The sequence below is a fragment of the Molossus molossus genome, unplaced genomic scaffold, assembly GCF_014108415.1.
Source record: "Molossus molossus isolate mMolMol1 unplaced genomic scaffold, mMolMol1.p scaffold_m16_p_1, whole genome shotgun sequence".
NCBI classification, from domain to species: Eukaryota; Metazoa; Chordata; class Mammalia; order Chiroptera; family Molossidae; genus Molossus; species Molossus molossus.
The window spans coordinates 196,675,569-196,701,521 of NW_023425344.1; the positions used below are offsets into that span (position 1 = coordinate 196,675,569).

The following is a 25,953-nucleotide window of genomic DNA, read 5'->3' on the forward strand; positions in this document are numbered from 1 at the left end:
TGATTCTCATAATAAATATAGTAATTCTTACAGTAAACCCAATTTTCAAGAAATAATGCCCTGCTGTGACCGTCGTCATTTCAGAAGAAGAGGATATCTGTCCACATTTACCTCTAGTTAAAAACAGACTTGGGCAAGTCTGATGTTCTGGGGAGGAGGGTGCTCCTTGCCCTAGTTATAAAGGGAATGCCGTGACTGCCACCGGCCCTGGACACAGTGATCACTGCGCTCAAAGAGAAACAGCCGCCTGGGGACACAAGCCACAGGAGGCACCTCCTCGGCAACCCCTCCTTCCCACCAAGCCCCTGGTGATCCAACGAATATGGGTTGGGTCGATGAGAGCTCCTACCGGAGCCAACATTTCCCCACTACTAACAATCTGTGTAAAGAGAAATCTTGTACAGTCTTGACTCAGTAATCTATGAAATTCTGGTAAGGAGAATTTAAATTCTGGGAAGGAGACACTTGGAAAAAAAAAAAAAAAACAAACTTATTTCAGGCCACTCTGGGCCAATCCTGAATCAATGGCTGAGGTTGAAAGAGGAAAAACTGTAGCTGTTCCCTGAATTTCCTAGTTGGGTTCTCGGGGGCCATATTATTTGGGAGGATTCCTGAAAAATACAGTTTGGTTTGAAATAGAAGAACTGAGACAAGAGATTATAACTTAGATTTAAAGGAAACAAATGTATTTCAGATGAGAGTTTGGCTTCATCGTTTCTCTCACTTCCCATTTTTGATCACCTGGCTGGGTCTGCAGAGACCTCAGCTGCTTCCCTGCCTGCCGGGTCACTTCTCCAGAGCTCGACACTCGCGCCCACTCCCTGCTACATAATTCAGGTGTGCCTTTGGGAACAGCCGTTCCCGTCATTGTCTCTACCACATAATCTTTGGCTAGGAAGGTGTGGACTAAGGTTAATTTTGAAAATGTGTGGAGCTACAAGGCTACGATACAAAACAGAAACAAACCAAAAAAACCATCAAGAAAAAACAAATAATATAAATGCCATCTTATTGAGTAGAATTTGCAAGACAAATTCCCAAGTGCTTGTTGGGGCTCTTTGAGTTGTCATTGATCTGTGGCAAGAATGACAAAAGGAGAAACAATGTCCCGGATTGTCCATAAAGCTCAATTTGTTCAATATAAAAGACTGTCCTTCGTGCTTGAATTATTTTCTACTTTGGGGGTTTAAAATATTCTTTCTCCTACGAAATGTGATGGTAGTGCAGCTTCTGTAAGTTTGTTTTATTTTTATTATTATTATAATATTTTAAATCCTCATCCAAGGATATTTTTCCTTTTTAGATAGAGTGGGAGGGCTGGAGGGGGGTAGTTTGAGAGGAGAAATAATTGATGTGAGAAAGACACAGTGGATGGTTGCCGCCAGGCCAGGTCAAACCCACAAGCAAGGTACGTGCAAGAGTATCAAACAGCTCGACCGGCCCACGGGCTGACACTCTAACCGCTGAGCCAAACTGGCCAGCGCATAAGTTTGTTTTTAATGGTCTTCTTAGTTAAAGATATGAGTTTAACTTAAAAAAAATTTCAAGCCCAGCCAGTGTGGCTCAGTGAATTGGGTGTTGTCCCATAGACTGAGAGGTCCCAGTTCAGTTCCTGGTCAGGGCACATGCCTGGGTTGTGAGTTCGATCCACAGTAGGGGGCGTGCAGGAGGCAGCCAATCAATGTATCTCTCTCACATCAATATTTCTCTCTTCCTTCCTCTTTCTCTCTCTCTTTTTTTTATCCTCACCTGAGGACATTTTTCCATTTTTTTTTGTTCAGATAGAGTGGGAGGGAGAGAGGGACAGAGAGAGAGAGAGAAACACTGACCTGTACGGGACACATCGAGTGGCTGCCACCCACACAACCCAACCAGGGCCGGGGACAAACTGCAACTGAGGTACGTGCCCTTAGTGGGAACCGAACCTGGGTCTCTCTGGACCATAGGCCGACGCTCTAACCACTGAGCAAAACTGCCCAGGGCCATTCCTCTTTCTCTAAGAAATCAATAAAAACTTATTTTTAAAAATTTCAATAATCAATGAATTCCCCCAAGCCACCCACACTGATGGAATGGACTTCCCTGATTTTATCACTGAGTGGGGCGGGGAGCTGGGTGACGTGCTTGAAGACACAGGTGGAGAATGGTCAAGTTGGAACTTCGGCTTCTGGCTCCCGCGGACCAACCTCCCTCCATGTCCCTCACCATGCTGCCCCCACCCCCAGCGTGAACTCACTGCCCAGCCTTGAGCTCGGGCTGGTCTGACACGCAAGTCTCAACCCCTAATTCAAGGACCAAGGATGCCAAACACACTTGAGTGTGGTCTTTGAGTGGAAAGAATTTTGGAGAAGGCCGGACCAAATGAGCATGGAGGGCTTTTGCACAAGAAATATTTCCGTCAGCCAAGTGGTTCTGAAGGATGTCTCACTGGGCATGAGAGCAGGTACTGCAATGTTTTCCTGATATATTTTCAAGTGTAATTGTATGGAGTGTGGCAACGGTCAGGAAAAATGGATGGTTAATTAAACCTTTCTTGTCGTAGGGTAAATAGCTGAAAAATACGGGTGGTTTTTTATTGGTAAAAGCCGTGTTAGCATTTCTAATGTATGACAAAGAAATGTCCATTCGGCCCGACTGCATTAACAATCGATCGTTCCAAATACTGACCTTCAATACAAGACAAGGTGCTGGGATGAGGTGTAGAAGAGGTGAAATGAGCAATTTTATAATTTAATTGTGAAATCGAATCTCTTCTTGCCTTAATTATTAAGCTTAGGATAGAGAGAGGAAAAAAAACCACTTTTATTTAAAATAATGCTACTCTATTATAATAACATCCCCTTAGCATTGCACTGATAAAGAAGGCTTTTATCACTTAGGAGAGGGAAAGATTTTGCAGCTCCACCCTTGGTTATTTCATAAGCATCCAACAGACCCACAAGCCTCCTCGAAGCTGAAAGCTGCTCTGTGCTACTGAGGGAGAGCACACTGAGGCCGAGTTTCTCATCCATCGAGTGGGCAGAGATTTCCAAAACACGCAGTCATTAGTGGTCAACTAACTCATTTCCTTGGTGGCACACATGATTAGTCAGTCACTGATTCAAAGGCATTAATTCAGAGGCTCGTAATCAGCCCCCTCTGTGTGAGTCACTAAAAAATTCTGTTGTCTGAATATAAAAAGCAAGTCTTGATAGTGAACAAATTTTCAATGAATGCGTAATGCCATGCACCATGTCAAGAATTATGCAGGAAATGAAAATGCATGATGCAAGAGGATCCTGTTTTCTAAAAAATTAACAAGACAGCGCATCTATATGCATGTCTGTATGTGGATAAGTGGGAAAATATACAGCAAGAGGTTATATAAGAACTAACCCCTGTACAGTGGGGTTCTAGGTGATTTAAGGGTTTTCCTTTCTGCTCGACTCTGCTTTACAAATCATGTTAAGTGAAAATGTATTTCTTTAAAGGGCTTTTTAAACTTTGTTTTTTAAAAGAAGACATACAAGACACAGTCCTTGTCCGCAAGGAATCTCTGGTGTTTTAGGGGTAAATAATCTTTGTGGGGAGAAATGAGTATGTCTGGGTTGACTGCTGAGAACCACTGGCATCACTTTTTTCTTTTCTTATCCAGCTTAACAAAACCCATGTTTCTATGTAAATAATGTAATAAGCTGAGCCTGCAATCTAAGAACATTCCAATAAATAATTTGTTCAATTACGTTCAGTGGAAGTGAGCCTTTAATGGGCTTGTCAATAAACCAATCCTCCATTTAGAAGTTTCCAGGATAAAATGCATTTGAATTTCCAATAAGCATCTTTACAACTGAATTTTTGGAATACAAGTCAGAAATATGGGAGGAACTTACATACTTGCCTTAGCCTATGATAATAATAGCTAATGCTTATTGTGTATTTATTGCATTTATTATTTCATTTAACCCTACAAGAGCTCATGTGGGAGCTTTTATTGTTACTCAAATTTTACAGGTGAGGAAATCAAGGCAGAGTAGGTTGGAAAACAGGCAGTCCAGACCCACTTCCTGCACCCAACCTTTTCTACTCTATCACCTGCCTGTTTCCATGGGCCATGCCTCTCGCACATGAAAGTGATTTCAATGTTTTGATGATGATAAGTCCAGATAAAGTGAGCGTATTTCAATTTTGCGACCAAATAAAATTAAATCTTCTAGCTGAATACAACTGCTTCCATACAATTACATTAAAGGAAGTTCTATACAGGTATCTAGGAGTCAGCCAAGAGTTTCCTGTGAAGGGCCACAAAAGTATTTATTTTAGGCTTTGGGGGTTACCTGGTCTGTCGCAAGCACTCAGCTCTGGCATTGTATCATGGAAGCAGCCGCAGACATGAAGAAAACAACTGAGCATGGCTGTGTTCCAAGAAAACGTTTTTTATGAAATGGGCGGGGCACAGGATTTTGTCTGCAGGCGATAGGCTGTCACCCCTGATCGATACAGCCGACAAATCCCAATATAGCTGTTAACACTTAAAAACAGGGGCTCAGGGGTTTAACTACCCAGATATTTTGTAAAAAAAAAAAAAATCTTCTCTGGTAAAGAAGAAACAGCACAGTATTGAAAAGAACCATCCAAGTGCCTCAGAATAATGCATTGCTCGATCAATACCTGGTGAGTTGAACTCTCCTAATGATGAGACAGGCAGACCCTGCAAAAGTATTGTTGTAGAGGCACAGGTGCTTTTAACTAATAGTCATATGAGCAGTGTAAATAATAAGCAGAAGCTCCTATTGTGAAAACTATTCTCCCCGTGCTTTTGGGGTTAAAATCTAAAATGTATATTATAGGGGTTGCAGAGACTCCACCTGTAATGGTCCTCCATAACACCATACCTTCAGAAGTCACCAACAGCATTCAAGCTAAACTTGCTAATGCCACTATACAGAGTTTACACAAAAGTTCGCCTGTCTGTCACCACCTCTGCAATAATTCCACTAAGAGGTCTTTACCTAGCTGCACTATACCAAACTATTGAATCCTGTAAGGACTTAGGTAAGTATCTCAGGTCTCTCTTTATAAAGAAGTCAACACACATTTGAATCCAATTTCTATTCTGAAATTTTTAAAGCCCCATAAAATGGCATCTGGCAGCTAAAATGGAAACACAAAGGGCAAGTCAAGAATGTCAGGCATTTTCAGTAGCTGGTCTTCACGTCTCAGGTTTCCTTTAGTAAACATAAGAATGCAGAAACACTGACCAAATCGCACATTTTTTGCATGAGGCAATCTTTTCTAAACCTTTTAAGTCTGGATGTAACTGCTTTGCAATTAGGGAGCACTATCGACAGCTCTCTGCAAGTCAGGACTTTCTCTGGGACCAGCAGGGGTGGCAGACACCACGTGCGTGGCTGGAGGACGTCGAAGGTACAGGGCCAATGGGTTAAAATAGATGGATACTGGCTGCATCTTGATTATGTGAAATGCCAGGAAAGTACTTTAGCATCATCTTTGCCCTTCCCACCACCTGAATCAAGGGACAAAAAAGTACACAGCCACATTCTGCAAGGTTGAAAATGATGTGAGCCCAAAGCCTTCAGGTGGATCTTCTTACACCAGGAATAAAGCCACATTTTACCGTGGACACTGTCACCTCATTTAGAAATGTCCAGAGGAACCCAAAAAGGATACAAAAATGTAGTCATCCATGTATCTCTTCTTTAGATTCTCCACGATGGCATTCTCTGTGATCTTGGAGAGAAGGACCATGTCGTCCACACCACTCTGCTTGACATTGTGGCTCTGCCAGTGGTACCGGTAGGCACCTTTGCTTCCCTGCAAATGGAAAACACACAATTATTAGGATAGTTTATTTTCTCCTAGAGTTTAAAAAAAAATGCCACTAACTTTCCCAATGTTCCTCCTATCAAATGCAGCAGAGTGAACAGAGATTTTGCTATCAATAGACCTGGTTCAAGTTTCAGCTTTGCCACCCATAGACTAAATGGAGTGGGGGGAAAGTTATCTAAGCTCACGGTGCCAGGTCAGCTTTTTTCTCATTTGAACATGGGAGAGATAAGACCCACTTTATAGAGTTGTGATCAGGATGAAATAAAATGACCCATCTAAAGCGCTGATCAGGTCTAGAGTGTAGCACAGTAAACGATAGATGGTCTCCAATAATTTCTTCAACCTTACTATTTTATAATATTTATCAATGAAAATGAGCAGTGAAGCAGAAACGTTCTAGACTTGTTTTGCCAGTTATATGCCAACTCAGAAGTGGAAAGAATATGTATCGTACGGCTAGCTCACATCAACACTGTTTTCCCTCTGTACACTTATCACTCGCAATGGAACTCTGGCCTTCCACATTCAAACCCTAAGCTACATTGTGATGGCTGATCACGGCTGTATGAATGAGGAAAGGGACAGGAGCCAAAGCATGATTGCAGAACGTGCTATGGGCAGGAGGACCTCATCTGGCCCCACGGCCTCCTTGGACACATGACGCTGTGGCCCTTGTCTGCTTATCGGAGTTAACAACTCAACAACAGGCGTGGCTTCTGAACACCCTGTGGCTGGCAGGGGTTCCGTTTACTTGGCATTTCTGCAGTGGAATCCCCGTAGGTTTAGCCAAGTGCCAGGCCCTGGATGAGGGGAGGATGGGAGCACCATCCATGGTGGCCACACCTGGGGAGTTCACCACCCGTGGAAGGGCACCTAGATATCGACAGTATGTGGTTCGTGCATCAGCAACAGTCAATATATCAATACAAGCAAACCGGATGTTCCAGCAGCAGGGACTCTCCTTTGTCCTGGGAGAGAGAGAAATCACTTCCTGGAGAAGGTGCCATTTGACGTGGATCGAAAATACTTTAAATTTTCCAGAAGGGTAGAGGAGGAAGGCTATTCTTTATCATTTACATTCATGGCGGCCAGAACAGTTAATACATATAAAATAATAGCAAATAACTCATGACTGGATATTGGCGGATTCTCCTTCTCTTCAAACCCTTCATGCATCCTACTGGACAAGACACACAGCAAGACTCAGCTCTGGCCCCCTATCCCAGGAGTTCACATTTTGGAGGAGTTTGGACAAAAGAGAAAAAATTTCTGAATAAGGGTGTTTAGAAAGGCCGCCTGACTGACTGGATGTCAAAAGTAGTATGAGAAAAGGTCATAGAGGCTCTTTGGGGCGGGGGTGGGGTGGGGTGGCGGGACAAGACAGATGCCACTTTAAATTTCACTTTAAAAAATTGTTTTCACCCGGCCAGGGTGGCTAAATAATTGAGCTTTGACCCCATGCATCCAGAAGTCACTGGTTTGATTCCCGGTCAGGGCACATGCCCAGGTTGTGGGCCTGATCCCCAGTGGGGGGCGTGCAGGAGGCGGCCAGTCAATGTTCTTTCTCATCGATGTTTCTCCTTCTCCATCTCCCTCCCTCTTTCTCTAAAATCAATATTAAAAAAAAAAAATTGTTTGTTTTCAGGAGACATGGGTCCTTCGATAAAAGCAAACTCTAAAAGGCTCTGGGAAAAGCAATTTTTAAAAAGCAACCAGTGCTGTGGCTCAGGCTCCGGGATGGGGTTCTGGAAGTCTCGCCACCCATGCGGCCCTGCACAGGGAAACCGTTCATTCGATATATTTGGCTTTCTCAGAACCACATGCAGCATCAGTTCTGCAGAATAACCTCAGACCTCACCCCTCCTCCTTCCTCTTGTGGCGAAGCCGAGCGAGAGAAGAGCACTGGCCACAGCATGACTCACTGGCTCTCCGTCCAGTGTCCACGGTTTCCCTCCAACCAGATCCAGACTCCCGGGGACTCCTCCCTGACTGTTCTTTCTGGGCGCCCACAGAAATTACTCTGCATAGGAAACTGAAGTTCCAGAGTAACTAACCAGTAGGTGTGTTTGTTTATTTGCTTTTAACCCCAATAAATATCCACCCACCTAAAAGAGGGGGAAAAAAAGTTACTTTCTCTTTGGATAAGGTAAGCACAGCTGATGGAAACAGAGGGGCTATTAGTAAGTTGTTATTTAACTTCTGCTAAGGATAAAAAATGGAGGGGCTCTGTGTCCGCATGTATGTGGTCATCCTGGCCACGAGACTGCCTTCTCAAGGTAACCCGAGTCAGTCTTGGGGTCCAATCCACCGCCTTTCTCTGTGTCACTGGAGAGTGACACATGCCTCTGTCCCATTTCAGAGGTGGTGGGTGCCCTCCCTTGTGGAGTTCATTGAGTCTCATGGTCCCAAATGTCCCTCAACACTGCAGAGTCCCACCCCTGGTCTCCAGACCTCCATCTACAAGAGAATAAGGAAACACCGTGAGCCATTTGATTTGTGGTGGTTGCTCCCTTTACTATTCCAAACCACCACGGAGAGAGACGTTAACATTCTCATGCTACAACAGAAGGGAACAGGCTTCCCAAGTAGTTGTGTAGCAAAGGGAAGGTAGAACCGAAGTCTCTGGACTATAAACTCATCCAAACATTGTGGTTTCTTCACATTTTCTCCCTTGTGATTTATTAGCTACCTCCACCTGTTACGTTTAAGATAGGAACAGAAGGCTAGACTGGCTACAAAACATCATTGAACATATGTTCTTTGTTAATGACCACCTTCTCTTAGCATCAAAGATGAAAACACTGGAGTTATTTTTTATTTGACACATTTTCTATATCCAATTGGTCATAAAACTCGCTCTCACTCTCCCTACTTCCTCCCTTCACCTCTCCCTGCCCCTCCTCCCAGGCAATTATAGTTATATATGTGAGCTCATTCACTGCACAACCACTCCCCACACTATGTGTTATTATCTCTATTTTACTGGCGAAAAAAAACTACGCAAGGTATTTCAGTTGTAACCTCTCTGTCCTTATTGACCACCCCTTTTTATGTCTTTCTCCTCCCTCCACCCCCCAAAAGAAACCCCGGAATTCAGATGAGGTAAAGGGAGGGAGGGTGGGAGCAAACAGCTTTTTGGGGGAGGCTGATCTGCCCAGATCGTCAAGGACAAAGTGAGAGCCCAGCCCAGGTGTGTGGAAGCCGGGCCAGGAAGTTTCCGTGGAGGGTGCGAGCTTGATCAGCTCAATGTAAACTCTCAGCCCAGCCCAGGGGAGCTTGAAAGTCCCCACAGTGAAACAGAAACGCTCCTTTCTGCTTTGCTCTAGGGGGCGGCACACTCTGATCACAGCAGGACTTTGCAGAGTCCTTCCTTGGAGCACAGCTGCGCCTGGGAGCACGTGCAGAACAGGGTGGGAAGCAGTCTCCGCGGAAGCAGAAGCCTGCGTTTGGGCCCACGACTGTCCCAGAACTGCGAGAACATGAATTATGTGCCTGGGACGAATAACCCTGACCGGTTCGCTTCCTCGCACTCCTGACAGAGAGGGTAGGGGCAGAGCTGGCTGCCATGCCTGCTGGGCGGGGCCAGGGCAGTGCCGGGGACCCCCGTCTGTGAGAGGCGGGCACTTCCCTCGGGTGGCCAAGACCCAGGTTACCAGGCTGTCACCTCCGCAAGGGCCAGCTTCCTTCCCTCCTGTGGGCTTCTTTTTGGTTGGGAAACTCCTCTGTTTCCCCACTAAAAGTAGTAACTTTGAAACAAGTAGGGTGCTCAGCCAGGGACTTCTTTGGCCAGCAGTCCGGGATGAGCGAGGCATCGCTGTGCCGAGGGAGGGGCGCAGCTGCCAGCCGGCTGAGAGCCCATAGGGAAAACACTGAGCAATGACAACTGCGGGAGCGACAGGAACATCCCTCTTCCAGGACCACTAGTCCACATTCCCGGGAGACACTCAGTAGATGAGGCTTCAGTGCAGACCTGCTCGAGTCCACATTCATTTTCAATTCAGTTAATTAAAAAGCAACGGATCCACACACAAGTTCTAGAGAGTGGGGTATGCCCCTATCCACACAATGGCCTGGTTTGTTCCCCACATTTAGGAGGTGGCACCAAGACACAGGAGTCCCTCACACGGAGAGGAACCCGGCTCACCGGTGCTCGGGCTGATCGGAGGAGGGGGTCACTCACTGGTGTGTGTTTACCAGGGTGGGGACAAGGAAGAGCCAAGGGGAGTCAGCACAGAGCCGGCCTGTTTCCTCCTGAACGCCGACCTTCCCTGGAGACGGCCCGAGCCGCGCCTGCCCGGCCCCGCTCTGCACACTCTCACCAGCGTCTCAGTGACATTTCCCTCCTCGGTTCATCCAGGAGCGGAGGAGGGCCTACCCGGGGTGACTACCATCTCCAAATGCCCAGGGAAGGGAGGAATTAAAGGTGCCGTGTCAACACAACAGGCCCAGTGTGGGGCAGAGCCTGGGAACGGGTGATCCCCCACATTCGTACACCCTTCAGCACAGTATTTTCGGACGGCAGCGTGGAAATAGGTACCAGCCTTTTAGTCCCAGAGACCTGTATGTATCCAGTGAACCAAATGCAAACGACATTCACAACCTCTTTGATGCAGCTGTTGCGTTTTTAAGAATCTCCCTCTAGATACACCAAGATGTGTGGACAAGGTTGTTCGCCGTAGCCAAGTGTGTCATGGACAGAAGTCGGGGCGGTGGTGGGTTGACTGGAATGGCACAGCGCCCCCACAGAGGGGTGCCGGGCGCTCGTCCTTCAGAACCGCCGGTGCCACGTGGGAAGAGCTTCAGGACCCACTGCTTCGTGAAACTAGCAATCAATATGTGGATGAAGTAAAGAATGATGGCATTTGTCTACATTTTTTAAAAGGCATGTTTTCATTGTTTTCTTGAAAAGATACACAAGGTTTTCACTGGGCAGAAGGGGTTTCAGGAGCAGGGTGACTTTGACTTTCCATTTTAAACTTTTCTGTCCAGTTTACATTTTTTAAAAAACCATAAGAATGTCTTAAGAAGATGTAAAAATAAATGAAAACATCGGACATGATGCCAAGACAATCAAGCATCCTCTGGGGGTGGTGTTGGGTGGTGGCTGATCTATCCCAAAGCCGGGACCATCGACGTAAGCCTGGGTTCTGTGTGGGTTCAAGGTTCGAGAGATGGACTGGGTGTTGCCTGGATGAGAAGACAGCATGTCTGGGATGGTTGGCTGGCCCATGAATGCAGCAGGACAGCAGATCTGATCTCCAGAAAACCTGGGGCTAGACTGTTACGCTATGAGCGCATCACCCCGAGAAGCAGATAAAGTACGTTCCTGTTGTGAAAATGGACCACGGGTAACCCTGGCCTGCCACTGAACTGGGCTTGTCTTTTTGTCCCAGTGAGTCATCACAGGAAAGGCACACAACTATCTGTTAGATTTTAATCTTCTAATTGACAGTCTGGGAATTCTACCTTTTGCAGTTCTGCTATTTGACTGGAACGAAACCCTTACTTCCATTGCAAATGATGGGGGGAGGCGAGGGGGAGGTGTCATCATCTATAAATATTTACTTGTCTCCTATGTGCCAGGCTCAACAAACCAGTTTTGGGCTTGCAATGTAGCTCAACTTTATGGGATTTAGCTCCCTCTCCCCACTGTCGTGGTGATGTGAAGGTATGTGTTTGAAGCAAGTGTGTGTGTGTGTGTGTGTGTGTGTGCGCGCGCGCACGCTAAAGTTCAGTGAACAGAACGTGAGAAAAGAGTGTTTCTGGAAGAGTGGGGGGCAGTCAGTAGACAACCAACACTCCCACTCCCCTCAACCCTTGAGGTAATTGGAACTAACACTTACCAAACCCATAAACATGTGCCAATGCTTGACATGATCTCATTTAATTCACACACCACCTACAAGACATGCATATTACAATCCCTCTATTATTTTACAAATGGGTAAAGTTGAGGTCTGGGACTATAACGTCCCAAGTTGCCTCCGCTCGGAGGAGCTGGGGATGGGAAAGAACTTTGTGGGGTTGGCACACAACGTGGGGTGAGGGTGGTGGGAGGTTCCATGAATGCATTAGTTTCCTTCAGGTACGTATATGTGATCCAAACAAAAGTTTGATATTTGTGTGCCATTTCCACACACGTCTCAGTTAACCCCTGGAACAAAGGGCCAGAGCTGAGACTTGCCATCAGGATTTCTGACTTCCTTCTCTCTGCTCTTTTCTGCTATATATACCACATCTCACTTCCAGCACCACGGAGGCCGTGTATAGATGCCGGGTCCAGGACGGCGAGGTCCAGTGCTCAGTCTCCTAGCCACGGTTGGCCAGATTTCAACCTTCCTGGAAGCAACTAAATCAAACATTGCCCAAACGGGGACACTCTCAGTGCAGAAGAAAATGTTGTTAATAATAAAGCTGGGACAAGAGGCATAAACTCAGGGTCTCAGGTACATGGTTGTACTTGTGACCAACCTGATCTCAGAAAAGTCATGGACAACTCAAAAACCAACCCTCCTAGCCGAGATCGTGGGCTCCCTTCACTGCAGGGTCTCTCAGATCCCTCTGCCTGTCTGGGCCTCTCAACCAGCTGCCCAGAAAGAGGTTCCTAGCATTACTCTGCTCCCAGAAGCTACTACACAGATCAGATAAGACTGACAACCCCCAATCCCACCAGGGGAGAGTTAGTTTTCTATAATGATCTGACCAGGGGCAAAGTGTGGATGTTACATGCCAGGCTGGCAACACTGGTTTGACTCAATGAGTGAGGAAGGGAAAAGAGGTTTGTAAAAAAAAAACACAAGAGATGCTAAGGTGCCCTAATTTTGTTTTAATTGCATATACGATGCTGTTTGTGAAAAAAGATATCCCTGTACGGAAATGTGGTTTGTTTATCTCTAAGTGTACTTTCTATGTGGTTTGTTTCTACTGAGCATTTGTTTAGAAAATGTGCACACACGTATCGAGCTGTTGTCATGGAAAAGGAGGTTAAACAAGATACGGGACGTGAAAACACTCCGTCAGGTGACAGTTTTGCTGTTATTTGTTATTCCAGGTTAGCTTAGGCCTCCATTCTTGTTGCTCATGCCAGCTTCCAGCTTGAGTCCACTCTTCTTTAAATAACCATGGGCCCCAAGCAGGAAAAACCAAACCAAACCAAAACCAAAAAACCCCAGCCTTTTACTTTCTCTGCCTGAAATATGGCTCCCCAAAGGAACATTTTCTACTATTATGAAAAGATATCTAAGATGTTATAAATGAACAGTTAATCTTTAACGGTTCTCAACCTGTAGGTCGCGACCCCTTTGGGGGGTGTCGCCTAAGACATAACAGTAGCAAAATTACAGTTATGAAGTAGCAACAAAAATAATTTGATGGTCGGGGGTCACCGCACCATGAGGAACTGTATTAAAGGGTCGCGGCATTAGGAAGGTTGAGAACCACTGACAGGTTCCATCAATACTAAAGTGCATTTTTTTCTTCTTCTTCTGCCAACATTCTGAAATTCGAAAGTGTCTTATAGCTGTGCCACAGCTTAACGGGCAGTAGCTTTTTTTTTTGTTCAGACAGAGCGGGAGGGAGAGAGGAAGAGAGAGAGAGAGAAACATCGACGTGAAGGGACACATCGAGTGGCTGCCACCCGCACGACCAACCAGGGCCGGGGACAAACTGCAACCAAGGTATGTGCCCTTAGCGGGAACCGAACCCGGGTCTCTCTGTACCGCAGGCCGACGCTCCAACTGCTGAGCCAAACCGGCCAGGGCTGTTTTTTGTTTTTAAACGGAAAAGTAAAATGATGGTGTCTCTCTTCCCACCGGGGCACCCGAGGCTCGATGAACCATGGCTCGGACATGACGACACTCATGAGGACACAGGCGCCGTTCTATGCACTTCACAAACATTAAGTCAATGTTTAATATCATTGAAGATACAACGCATTAGGAAGATTGTGATTACTCTGGAAGCATCGTGCCATGTATTACTGCCCCTTCAGAACCTGGGCAGTGGTTTCTGCTGGTGAGGTTGATGACCGCCCAGTCCTAGAAGCTTTGCTGTGAAAGTTTTTGTGGTTGTGCCCCCTGACCCCATCCTAAACAGGATGAGGGTGAGTGACCTGGCTGAGGAGCTGCTGGTAAGAGCTGCCGATCACCAGACCACAAGTTTGCAAAGCAAGGCAATTTCCTCTTGAATTTGTAAAGGTGCATTCAGACTTGTATCTCTTTCAACCTCAAAGGTCCTTCGGTGCTGAGACCATCTGAAGCAGGAACGGGGGCACCCCACCCCTGATGTATATACCACCCCAGGAAATCATGAGTTCTGATCTTCATTTACTTCTGTGTTTCCTAAACTTTAGTCATTTTCAACTACTTTTATAACTTTTTATAACTTTATCTATAGGACAAATCCCACCAGCCCTATACTTCAAATTTTCCTATAAACTGTCCTTTTTAATGTAGATAAATCCTAAAGTAATCGTCTCCAGAAAAACCCTACTTTGGCATCAGTTTTAATTCTTCGACATGTGCTAAAATAATAAGGGATACATGCCATTTAAAATACACAACATGAGCATGTACAACCTGACCTTACCATCCACCTTGGTGCCCTGTCCCACACGTGGGGACCCGCTGCCATTCTCTACGGGGTCTGTTCCCATCAATGTCAAGTCAGCCCTATGGAGTTTCAATGACTTCTAGTGCATTTCCCAAACATTTTTTTCTCTGCTGTGGAAAATCTCACATGGCGAGACCAGATTCCCCGTCAGACAGTAGGTGAGAGCCTAGGTTTTGTTGTCACCAGTAGAAACTACTGTGTTCATGTTCGGCATCCCCTGCATGTTCCATTGGGGGTCCCAAGAGCCCTCCTGAAGTCCTTTCTCCTCAGAAAACCCTCCCAGCCACTGGGGGACATCTTAGTGGTCCCCAGGGTGAGGGCCTGTCCTGAGGCCGAGGAGCCAATTCTCTCTGGGGCACCTGTCATTCATGTCACAAATCAGCACCGTTGTAACATTTCATACACGCAGATTGACTTAATTCTCACACGTAGCAGGCAGGTAACTGGAGCAGAGAGAGGTTCAGGAACGTGCCCGGCTCCAGCAGCTGGGCTTCAAACCCAGGCTGCCTGGCTCGAGGCGCTGGACTTCGCCATTCCGCTCACCGCCCCCAGCAATAAGCTCAGTGGCCACTGAAAACAGCAATACTTGGTCCTACATCTGCCTCTGTCTGTGGTGCCATCACACAAACGATGAAGAGCCACACCCGACGTCAGTCTGTCTCTTCCGCTGTGGCTCTGCTGGTCTGACCGCATCGCCAGCACTTACCAATCCCTCAGGGACTCCCGGGTCGTCGCCTCCGTTTTCAAGTCCGAAGGTTGGGAGATGCAATTCCATTTGCTAATCCAGCAGCAGATTAGAATCAACAGACGCGGGATCAAGCCCAAGGCTCACCGCAGTGACCTCGGGCAAGTTTCATGGGCTTTCATCCTTTACGATTACGGCAACCAGTTCAATATACACCTAAATGTGATTCAGGTTGTACCTCCACTGACGGGATTTTCATTAATAAATAGATTCATGAGCCAAGAAAACAAAACCCTATCAGACTATGGGTCCTACTTTTTCTTTGGAAAATCACAGTCCCCGGAGCAATGGCAGCTGTTCTGTGAATGGCTTTAACTGACTTAAGAAGTCAAAGTAATGAGGCAGGCAGATTAGTTATAGAAATATCACAACCGGCCGCTCTCGTTCATATTATTAATTAAAATGGGAATAAAAACCGAGGGGCAATTGAACAGTTCCTTGGGACATAAAACGAACTCCTGCTCTGACTGTGGAAGAAAGAAACACAGGCACACACTTATCAGCAGAGGCAGCAGACATGACCGCGACCCGACCAGCGACCCGACCGAAACAGCCTCCCCGGACTCACTATCAGTTATGGCATCTTTATAGTGATTGTAAAATACGCATTATTTAGGTCATGCGGGAATGGTGAAGGTAAAAAGATAATCAACTCATTTTATGGTTTTTAAAAATATTCCTTAATTTTCCTGAAAGACGAGCAGTTGGCATATCTGAATGAGAAAACTCAACCTAAAAAGTTTTGTAAGGTTGATGGAATTCTTTTCTTGCATATGTATTTTTTTTTTTTATCCTCACCTGAGGATACTTTTTTTCCCATTTATCTTCAGACAGAGTGAGAGGGAGAGAGAGAGAGTGAGAGAAACAGCAATGTGAGAGAGACACACTGACTGGTCACCGTCCGCACATCCCTGGCCAGGGCCAGGAACTGAACTGCAACCGAGGCATGTGCCCTTGACCGGAATTGAACCCGAGACTCTCGTCTTCGGGCCAATGCTCTAACCACCGAGCCAAACCGACCAAGGCACTTAACTATTTTATTATTTATTTTAATCTTCACCCAAGGATATTTTCTCATTTATCTTCAGGTAGAGTAGGAGGAAGGGAAGGATGGAGGGGGGAGGGAGGGAGGGGGGAAAAGAGAGAGAAATATCGATGTGAGAGAGACACATCGACTGGTTGCCACCCGCACAACCCCAACCGGGGCCAGGGATGAACCACAATCGAGGTACATGTCTTTGGCTGGAATTGAACCCGGGACTCCTTAGTCCAGAGGCGGATGCTCTAAGTGCTAAGCCAAACCGGCCAGGGCTACCTATGTATTTTTTAAGCCGGGATGGAAGCACGGAGAGAGTATAGAGTAGGATGTTAGATGGAGGTGCAACAGGTAGTGTTGACATGTCATCTCCCTTAGGGCCATCGGTCAGGGTGTGCTGAGTGGGAGAAGGGCCTGGAATGTGAGCAGGGCCGTCGCAGAGCAGGGGCAGTCTGCGTCACGGGTTAGCCATGGGGATACTGAGCCCAGGACAGAAGCTGAGCTCTGGGGTGAGGTGTGTCCCCTGAGCACCGGTCACTAGCCAACACTGAGCACAGCACAGACGTGAGATGTGCCTTCCACGCCTTCTCCTGCGTTTGGCACGGGCACCTGTGGACCCTCTGCCCGCTTGATTTGGCCTGATCTATGGCACCGGGTGCCACATTTGTCTGGAGGCAAATGTAGCTTAAGGCCAGTTGGTCTGGGAGATTTCAGGGCGTAAACGAGACCTGTTTACCGGATCCACAGAGATCTCGGGCCACAGAGAAGCAGGCTGACAGGGTGGGAGGCCACCAGAGCAGCCACTAATCCATACCAAGGATCAGTGTCACCAAAGGTCCTGCAGGACAGCCTTGTGTGTGAAGATCAACACCTGGTCCATCCTGTCACTCACTCCCTTTCATCCCCTGGCCATTTCTTCCCACAACCCACACCGTGGGCTCCTCCAGGAATGGAACAAAAACAGGGCTGAACTGAAGGAATTTAGAGGAGGGGGCACGTGTGCACTTGATGATTCAATGAAAAGCCCCAGGACAGACAGGAAAGCAAGCCTTTGCCTCCCCTGTTATCAGCTCATCTCTCAGAAGCCACACCCGGACACCGAATCTTACCTTGTTGGTACGTGTTCCTGCCTACAGAAATCCCAAGGGTTCTTACCGCCTACCTGCTGTGACCCCACACGCCCAAGTTCAGTTAGCAAGTCATGGGGAAGAACTGGCGATAAAGCCAATTAGGGACATCAGCAGGGCTTCCGTGTGAACTTACCCAGGACCCTCCTTATTATATTCTATTAGGTTTGGGGAGGCCACCTAACAGGTAGACTTTGCCTCCCTTTGGCTAGCTTGATCCTGACTAAAGTTTCATTTGCAAGCGAATACAGATCTTTAAAAATACAGAAATTGGAAAGGAAGCTAAAGAGATGTTATGCAGAGGGAGAGAGAAGACCCTCTCTCTCTGAGAAGGGATTCTAATTGAACACCTACAACTAAAAAGACTTAAGGCAGGTAAATGTTTCAAGGATCTTTAGTCAAGGCGGCACTGCAAGGATCCCAACTTCTAAGCCTCGGTTTCTTTTTCTGACAAATGAGGATAATAACAGTATCTGGGGCTTCTGAGGGTATCAAATCAGGAAATGCATGAAGAGTCCATAGTACACGCCGGGCCCACCATGAGTGCTGAGTAAAGTTGTTGTTAATTATAAGTGACTGGAAACTCTGATAGCTGGGAATAGTGTCTTGATTAGATACCTGACATTTCAAGAAAGAATCAGAGAACCATCATCTCACCTGGCCAATAAGAAGATAACAGCACGCCCTGGCCAATTTGGCTCAGCGGTTAGAGTGTTGGCCTGCAGACCAGAGAGTCCCGGGTCTGGTTCCCACTAAGGGCACGTATTTTGGTTGCAGTTTGTCCCTGGCCCCGGGTGGGGTAGTGTGGGTGGCAACCACTCGATGTGTCTCTCTCACATCAATGTTTCTCTCTCTGCCTCCCTCTCTCCCTCCAGCTCTGTCTGAAGATGAATGCACAAGTATCCTCGGGTGAGGATAAAAAAAAAAAAAAAGAAGGAGAAGAAGAAGATAATAGCAGGGATAGGATTCAGTAAAGAAATATTAACGTTTTGCCCAGCAGGTGTGGCTCAGTGGTTGAGCATTGACCCATGCACCAAGAGGTCGCCAGTTCTATTCCCGGTCAGGACACATGCCCAGGTTGTGGGCCCGATCCCCAGTGGGGGGCATGCAGGAGGCAGCCAATCGATATTCTCTCTCATCAATGTCTCTCTCTCTCTCTCTCTCTCTCTCTCCCTCTCTCTCAAATCAATAAAGAAAAGAAATTTAAAAAAAGGAAAGAAATATTAACGTTTGAAGTTTCATGATGTTCAAGTGATGCATACTCGCACGACCTGCGAGACGGCAAGCCCAGGATTCTCTGAGACTAGAGATCTAAGCAGAGTAGGAGAAAGATCGTTGTTGCAGAAAAAGCATGTAGGGAAGTTAAGAGACTAAAGAGGAAGCCAGGAATGAAGAATTACAGTAAGGACCATCTTGAGTTACTGACTGATGTCTTATCAAATTAGGAAATGCATGGAGAGGCCAAAAAAAAAAGTGAAGGTGTTTAAACAAACTACAAAGGAAGTGGGATAAAGAAGGGGCAAGGATATTTCTCTATTTACATTCTGAATCTTAAAGTTTTACGGCCAGGAGGGGGCCTTGCCGATTGATGGATCGGGCCAAAGCTCTTACTCTACAGATGTGGAATCTGAGGCCCAGAAAGGTGACACATGTCCATGGTGCCAGCTACTTCATAGAAGATACAGGACTAGAACTCGGGTCTCCCAGCTCTGGGGCCGGCACTGGGCAGCTCCTTACCGTCAGCCCCTGCTGGGCAAACCTGTAGGGAAGGCTTTTATCACCCACGAAAGTTCCCGGAAGAACAGTCCAATGAGTCTAGGCATTTAAATATTTTAATTTCTCAAACAATAATCATTATTATTTGTGAACCTTGACCCTCTGGCAATCAGACTGCATGGGGGCACTGGTGTCCGTCCAAATACTAAATAATGGAAGAGCTTAGTTTCCTCCTTCTTTTTTTTAATCCTCACCCAAGGACATTTTTGCATTTATCTTCAGATAGAGCAAGAGGGAGAAAGGGAGGAAGAAAGAGAGAGAGAAAATCGACGTGGGAGAGACACATCGACTGGTTGCCACCCATACAATCCCAACTGGGGCCAGGGACAAACTATAACCGAAGTATGTGCCCTTAGCAGGAACCGAACCCGGGACTCTCTGGTCCACAGGCTGACACTCTAACCGCTGAGCCAAACGGGCTGGGGCTCTTCCTTGTTTTTAATATTAAGACAAATATAACAGAAGTTTCTTTTTTCTTTATTGATATTTTTTTAGAGAGAGAGGAAGGGAGAGGGAGAGATAGAAACATCAATGAGAGAGAACATCAATTGGCCATCTCCCACATGCTCCCAACTGGGGATCTGGCCCACACGTGACCTGGGCATGTGCCCTGACTAGGAATCGAACCAGCAACCCTGGGTTGACACTCAAACACTGAGCCACACTGGCCGGGCTATAAACAGAAATTTTAATATTTGCTACCTGTGGGTTATCTTGCATGCAAAGGTGCACAGACCACACATTTTGGGGACCACTTTCCTAGATCCCCTTGCCAAGATATAGGCCTACTGTTTGGGAAGGGGGCAGGATAAGAGTCAAGGCTTTGGCTTAAAAATCAGAAACAAGTGCCTGGCCAGTGTGGCTCAGTGGTTGAGCATCAACCCACGCACCAAGAGGTTACTGGTCCGATTCCTGGTCAGGGCACATGCCCAGATTGTGGGCCAAAACCCCAGAGGGGGGCATGCAGGAGGCAGCCAATCGATGTTCTCTCTCATTGATGTTTCTAGCTCTCTGTCCCCCCTCCTTCCCTCTCTCTCTAAAATCAATAAAGAAAAAAAATCAGAAATAAGTAGGTAAAGGAGAAAGGCAGTCTCCAGAAGATAATGGAAAATGTCAGCAGAAATTAGAAAACTATAATCTAACTAGAGATCTCTAGCTGGAGAATTCCATGGTGCTCTTTCCAAGAGTAACTTTTTTTCTGCCGGAGTCACTAAACTTGAAAACAAAACACAAGCTAACCATGTCTGATGCGATTATGGGTCATGGGTGAGTCACACCAGCTTAACGCTCAGAGCTCCATAGAAAATCCAAAAAAAATTGTGGTGATGGCTGGCACATTGCTTATTATATTCTGTGAAATATAATACAGCATCTCAAAGGCAACCCACATCAAGAAGTATGCTCCACAATGTTTAGGGAACAGGGCACGGACATTGCTTTTCTTGAGCACCTACTATGTGCCCAACACTATGTTAGGTGCTTTGCTTCATTTGGTCTCAAAAGAATTGCATGAGGTACTACGATCCCATGGAGCTGATGAAAACATTGGCCAGAAGGCATGGAGTCCAGGTCTGTACTCGGGTTTGGTGGGTTTCGAAATCCACAGCAGCTCTCACTGAAGCTATGGTGGAAGACAGAAGAAATGGATGCCTTACTCCGCGAACACATCTCAAGGGAGACGGTCTCTGGCAGTCAGATTTCAACTAGAGCCCCCGAAGCTGCCTTTAGGCCCCATGTGGCAAACTAAATGGATTACCTTGGCCAAGGAACAGAGGTTGCCACTGTAAACGGAGGGGCACTGTAGGCACACTGACACGGTCTCCTTCAAAGTACTCCTCACAGCCAGTTTCAAAGACAGAGCCCCGCACCCAGGTCTTCAGGAAGTGCAGGCTTCTCCTCCAAAATTTTTTGGGAATAGATGATGATTTCCCTTGGTGGCAAAGATACCTCTTAGCACAATTAGAACATTCAAATATGTTAAACCTCACATATTTGTCAATATGTCAAATATGTTAACCTCACAGAAATTCTTACTTGGACAAAATAGGCAAGAAAAACGTCAGCTGCCAAAACAGTCCCAGGTAGGGATCCGATGGAGGAACCCGTTACGTAAACTTCCAAAGTCAAACCACATGGTGCTCTCGGCCCCGCGAAGTCGAGAGTGGGAAGTGAACTCTGGTCTTTACAGTTAAGGACAGGAATGGGAGTCCAGGGGGTCGGAACACATACACAAATGATCCCAAAGCAGGAGTAACAGAAATCACTTTCTGCAAGGAATTGCGACAAACCGACCAGCTCTCTGTGCTAAGTAGAAAGACCATCGTGCCCACCCCATCCTAGAGAAAACAGTGTGCTGTGGGGCAGAGTAGAAAATGGATGTCCATTATCACCGCCTCCCAAAGAGGGCTTGCTCAAACACTGCCGGGCAAGACCACATGTGGATTTGCAAAAACATTTGCATGGTTTCTGGTTGCAAAAATGCTGAAAGGATTTGTACCACACTCTGCTCCCAAGTGCACAAAAGTCCCTTTCTACCTGAGCCCCGAGACCCAAAATATGAGAGAAAGTAGCGCCAACAGTCCTAATATCCTCCCTGGCTGTGACTCCTTCTCTTCCTGGGAGCTCGGCCAAAAGCACAGTACAACTTACTGGTCAAATAACCGACACCGAGACACCTGGGAGTGGCCACTCGGTCATTGGAATCAAAAGCAGGAGGTTTGACCCTATGCGTGATGACGGCGTTTGGCTGGGTGTAAGGTACAGACGTAGCTTTGCACTTAGGAGAAAACACCACCTCAATTTATTTTTTAAATTCAGTGCAGCAAGAGAGTACAAAGGTTAGAAAAGAGAGAAATCGCTTGAGATCCAGAGGAAGATAAAGGCCAATGATTTAAATTAAACATGCGGGAAACATTAAAGAGGGAAAGGAAATAAAACAACTCTAGAGATCTAAATACACAACAAAGAAAAGTTGCACGATCGCAGGGCAAGCAGTGCAAATAAAATACCGTAAATGGTCTAAAGGAAACAAATGTAAAGAAGAAAAATGTTTCCTTCCAACTTTCATTCTGATGAAACCCTGGTTCTTTTGGCATAACTACAGTTCACAGGCTAAATGGCTACTAAATGGCTTTGAAAAACCTAGGTGACATTCTCTAGTTCAGAAAAAAATGTAAGTGAACCGATCATTTCCCATCGGTGGGCAGATTCTGTTTCCTGGGTGTGTTTGTTTTGAGTGGCAGTGAATAAGGGCAAGGGCGCGTGTATTTTACTTTATTTTTGTCATTTAAATTTTTCTCCATTAAAAAAAAAAAAAAAATCTGTGGTTGTTTTACAGGCCTTCAAGGCCAGTTGAACAGTTTTGAAGAGTGGTCTGAATATTTAAAAACATACCCAGTTGGTGTTTCCAAATAAAAAAACCTGTACCACCTTTTCTTAGAGGTGTTTCTGTAGTGCTTCTGGCTGTGAGCTTGTGCACGGCTATAGAGCGATTAGGATTTACACTTCTGTGAAGTGCACTTCCACCGGCAGGCATGTGAGTCGTGAAATTAAAGTGTATAATGGCAGAAACAAAACCAGAGTTGGGCTCAAGGAGGGACAACAATGCACCACGCCACAGATGGCAAGGGGAGGCCTAAACACAATTCCCGGTTCCTTTCTATTCTGTTTTGCCCCATTGTGTTTCGAATAGACTGAATCGTTGCCCAGCTCCGGGGGCCAGCCTCTGAAAGGGCCCATTGTGAGGGATATGCTTTCCAGAGCAGAGTTAAGGTTGCTGTAGTAACCTTCACTATGAATTTCCTGACCAGTGTGATGAAAATCTCAACTGAATTGTGACATTACTATAGTTACAAACAAGACCGCAAAATGAGCATGGGCCTACCCATTTAGGGGGTCTTATCGGAACATAACCCGCTATCTGCTGCCTAAATCATTCTCACAGCCAAAGAAGAGACTGAATTTCTAAGCCAGAGCCTGAGAAGCGAACCTGTCCTGGGGTGGGGTGGGGGGCAGTCTCTCCTGCGGGCTTGCCGGTGGTGGGCAAATGGGAGTTCGCAGACCAAGGACAGGCCTCACAGCTCGGGAGCTGTTTCAACCATTAAGCTGCAGGGTCGGGAAAACCACTTTTTCTGGAGCTGACCTGGGAGGTGTGGATACCCATGGTCCAAATGTCAGAAGCAAAGAGTAAGTCTGCACTTCACTGGGAGAAGAGAGTTCAGGATTCAGCAGAGTCCCCTTTATTTTACCATGAAAAGAAGGCAGAAGGCCATCACCCGGATTTACCAGGTGGAAGAGTAAGCGAGAATGAAACCTTGTCCCGTGACCTCTGCTGGGGGCTCACTGTGCACTAGGCAACCCTCTAGGCTCTTTATGTACATGAACTCATTTAATTGTCCTAACAAACCAGTATGATTGGCATTACCGTCGGCCCTCGTTTATCACGGTCGATCAGTTCCAGCCTCTACTGCGATCAAGGAATTTCCGCGAAGTGGGACTCTCTCTTCGCAGTCGTCCCTCGCCACTTCGCGCTTGGACGTTAGCAGCTTCACTCTATCGCGGTCTTTTCAAATATAGTATGTATTATTAATCCCCCTGTAAGGATGAGGAAGCCTTAGCACAGAGAAGTTATATCACTTGCCCCAGATCAACTGCCAGGAAGCAAATATTCTGGTTCCAGAATGCTCATGAGCGTTCTTTGTCTTTTCCACGTAGGCACTGGTGTTCGGACTGGAGCTGTGGAGCTCAGGAGCCAGACATGGGCCAGAAACACCAATCTGGGAGTCTTCCATTAATGAGATTGTGCAGAACAAGGAGCAAATGGGAGAGAAAAAAAACCAAGGATGGGAACTCCTTCCTTCCTTCCTTCCTTCCTTCCTTCCTTCCTTCCTTCCTTCCTTCCTTCCTCCCTCCCTCCCTCCCTCCCTCCCTCCCACCCTCCCAATATTTATGCCCCTACAAGGAGCCAAGGACTGTTCTAGGCGCAGGGGTAACACTTGCAGACCACACGGACAAGGCTCCTGGTTCATCAAGCTTATGTTCTCATGGTTGAGGCAGAAAACAAACAGAGAATGGATAGGCAGGGAAAACCGAGGCAGCTGAGAGAAGGCCAGGAGGGCAAGGTTGAGTACTTAGCAGTGGAGACAGGAAGCAGGCAGCCAAAATGGAATCCCCATCAGAGTGCAGCCCAGGTCACACAGAAAGACTCTTCTTTCCAAAGGGAACGGGCCCAGCTACTTTAGCGAGATCCCCACCCAGTAAAAGAAATAGCACCTCTTCTTCGTGCACTGCGTCCATGTCTCACTACTAGCTGTTTATCATCCCATGTGAGGCGGGCGGGGGTAGCAGGTAAAACTGTCGCTATTCTGTAGCTTAGACAGGCTGGCAAAAAAATCCCCAATACTTTGGAGGATCCCCAAGGAGTGGCGGAGATGGGAGAGGCCTGAAGAGCAAATATTCTGTTGGGCTCATCAGCTTTGGGGCATGTTCCTCTGGTTAGCTGTCTAGTATGGTAATGCTGAGCCACTGATTGCTGGGTTATTATTTTTTATTTTTTTATTTTTTTAATCCTCACCCGAGGACATTTTTCCATTTTTTGTTCAGATAGAGCGGGAGGGAGAGAGAGAGAGAAACATTGATGTGAAGGGACACATCGAGTGGCTGCCACCTGCACGACCAACCAGGGCCAGGGACAAACTGCAACCGAGGTACATGCCCTTAGCGGGAACTGAACCCGGGTCTCTCTGCACCGCAGGCCGACGCTCTAACCGCTGAGCCAAACCGGCCAGGGCTGCTGGGTTATTATTAAGCTGGGCTGCGAGTCTCTGTGCTCTGGATCTCGCCTACTTAGAAATAAAGAGGGGGCAGCAGGCGGGAACCAGACCCAGAGACAGGGCTAGACTGCTTTTAACCTAGAGACAGGGAAAACACAAAAACAGCTCGGTAAAAACACAATTTCTAAGCATACTTAAAGGTAGCAATTCCAGCAGAAAAGCCTCTCAGCTTGGTAACGCACCACCCCAAAGTAAAGAAAGGGCGAAATTATCCAGGCAGAGAAAAGTGGAGACGGAGACTGCGGATGAAGGCCCGAGGCCATGCCAACTTCTAAGCACGATGAGGAATTACAGTAATTCAGCCCACAGCAATTTCCCATTTGAACTGATGTTTCCTGTTTTCTACGCTGGGCATCGTAACAATATTCAGAACTAAACCCGGCGCTCACAGGCCGTCCCTTCACTGGGGGACATTCTTTTCTGTCCACTCATCGCATTATGTGTGCAACATGACAACCCAGAACAGATCTGTTTTCTTACTGACCTCAAACGGTGGCCACTATTACTGTTGCTGAGAGAATTCTTGGCTCTGCGGGGCTGAGACGCAGGGCAGCCTAGGAGTTCTCCGGACTCCTGCCCTTGAAACCGAGTCGGGGCCTGCTGGTGGGCATCCCTGCGGGCATCGTCCGCGTCCTCCTGGGCTTGCTCTGACTCAGGGGTAAGGATGAGGGGCAGATAGGGGGTAGATTTCTCTCTCCAGTCATTTCAGCTGATTGCTGACCGGTTGCCGGGTAGATGGACAGCTGAGGGTTTTGTTTATTTTTTTATTGTAGGCTGACATTTTACAGCTTTCTTTTTGAAATAATTTCAACATCTCAGAAAAGTTACAAAAAATATACCAAGAATTCTTACATTTGTTACCAATTTGTAACACTTTGCCACATTTGCTTCCTTTCTCTATCTCCCTCCCATCCTCTCTATTTTTTTTTATCTAAACCATTTGAAAATAGATTGTATACCTCATACCCATTTACTCCTTAATACTTAAACGTGACTTCCTAA

General features: G+C 46.6%; 1 protein-coding gene across 1 annotated transcript in view; it reads right to left on the minus strand.

Moving 5' to 3' along the window:
* The window catches only part of MYO1E (myosin IE), a 200,584-nt gene that overhangs the window by 112,144 nt on the left and 62,487 nt on the right, over nt 1-25,953 (minus strand). The window contains exon 2 of the mRNA XM_036269692.1: nt 5,668-5,811. Within this exon, the coding sequence (XP_036125585.1) occupies nt 5,668-5,811 (144 nt within the window). The remainder of the gene's footprint in view (nt 1-5,667; nt 5,812-25,953) is intronic.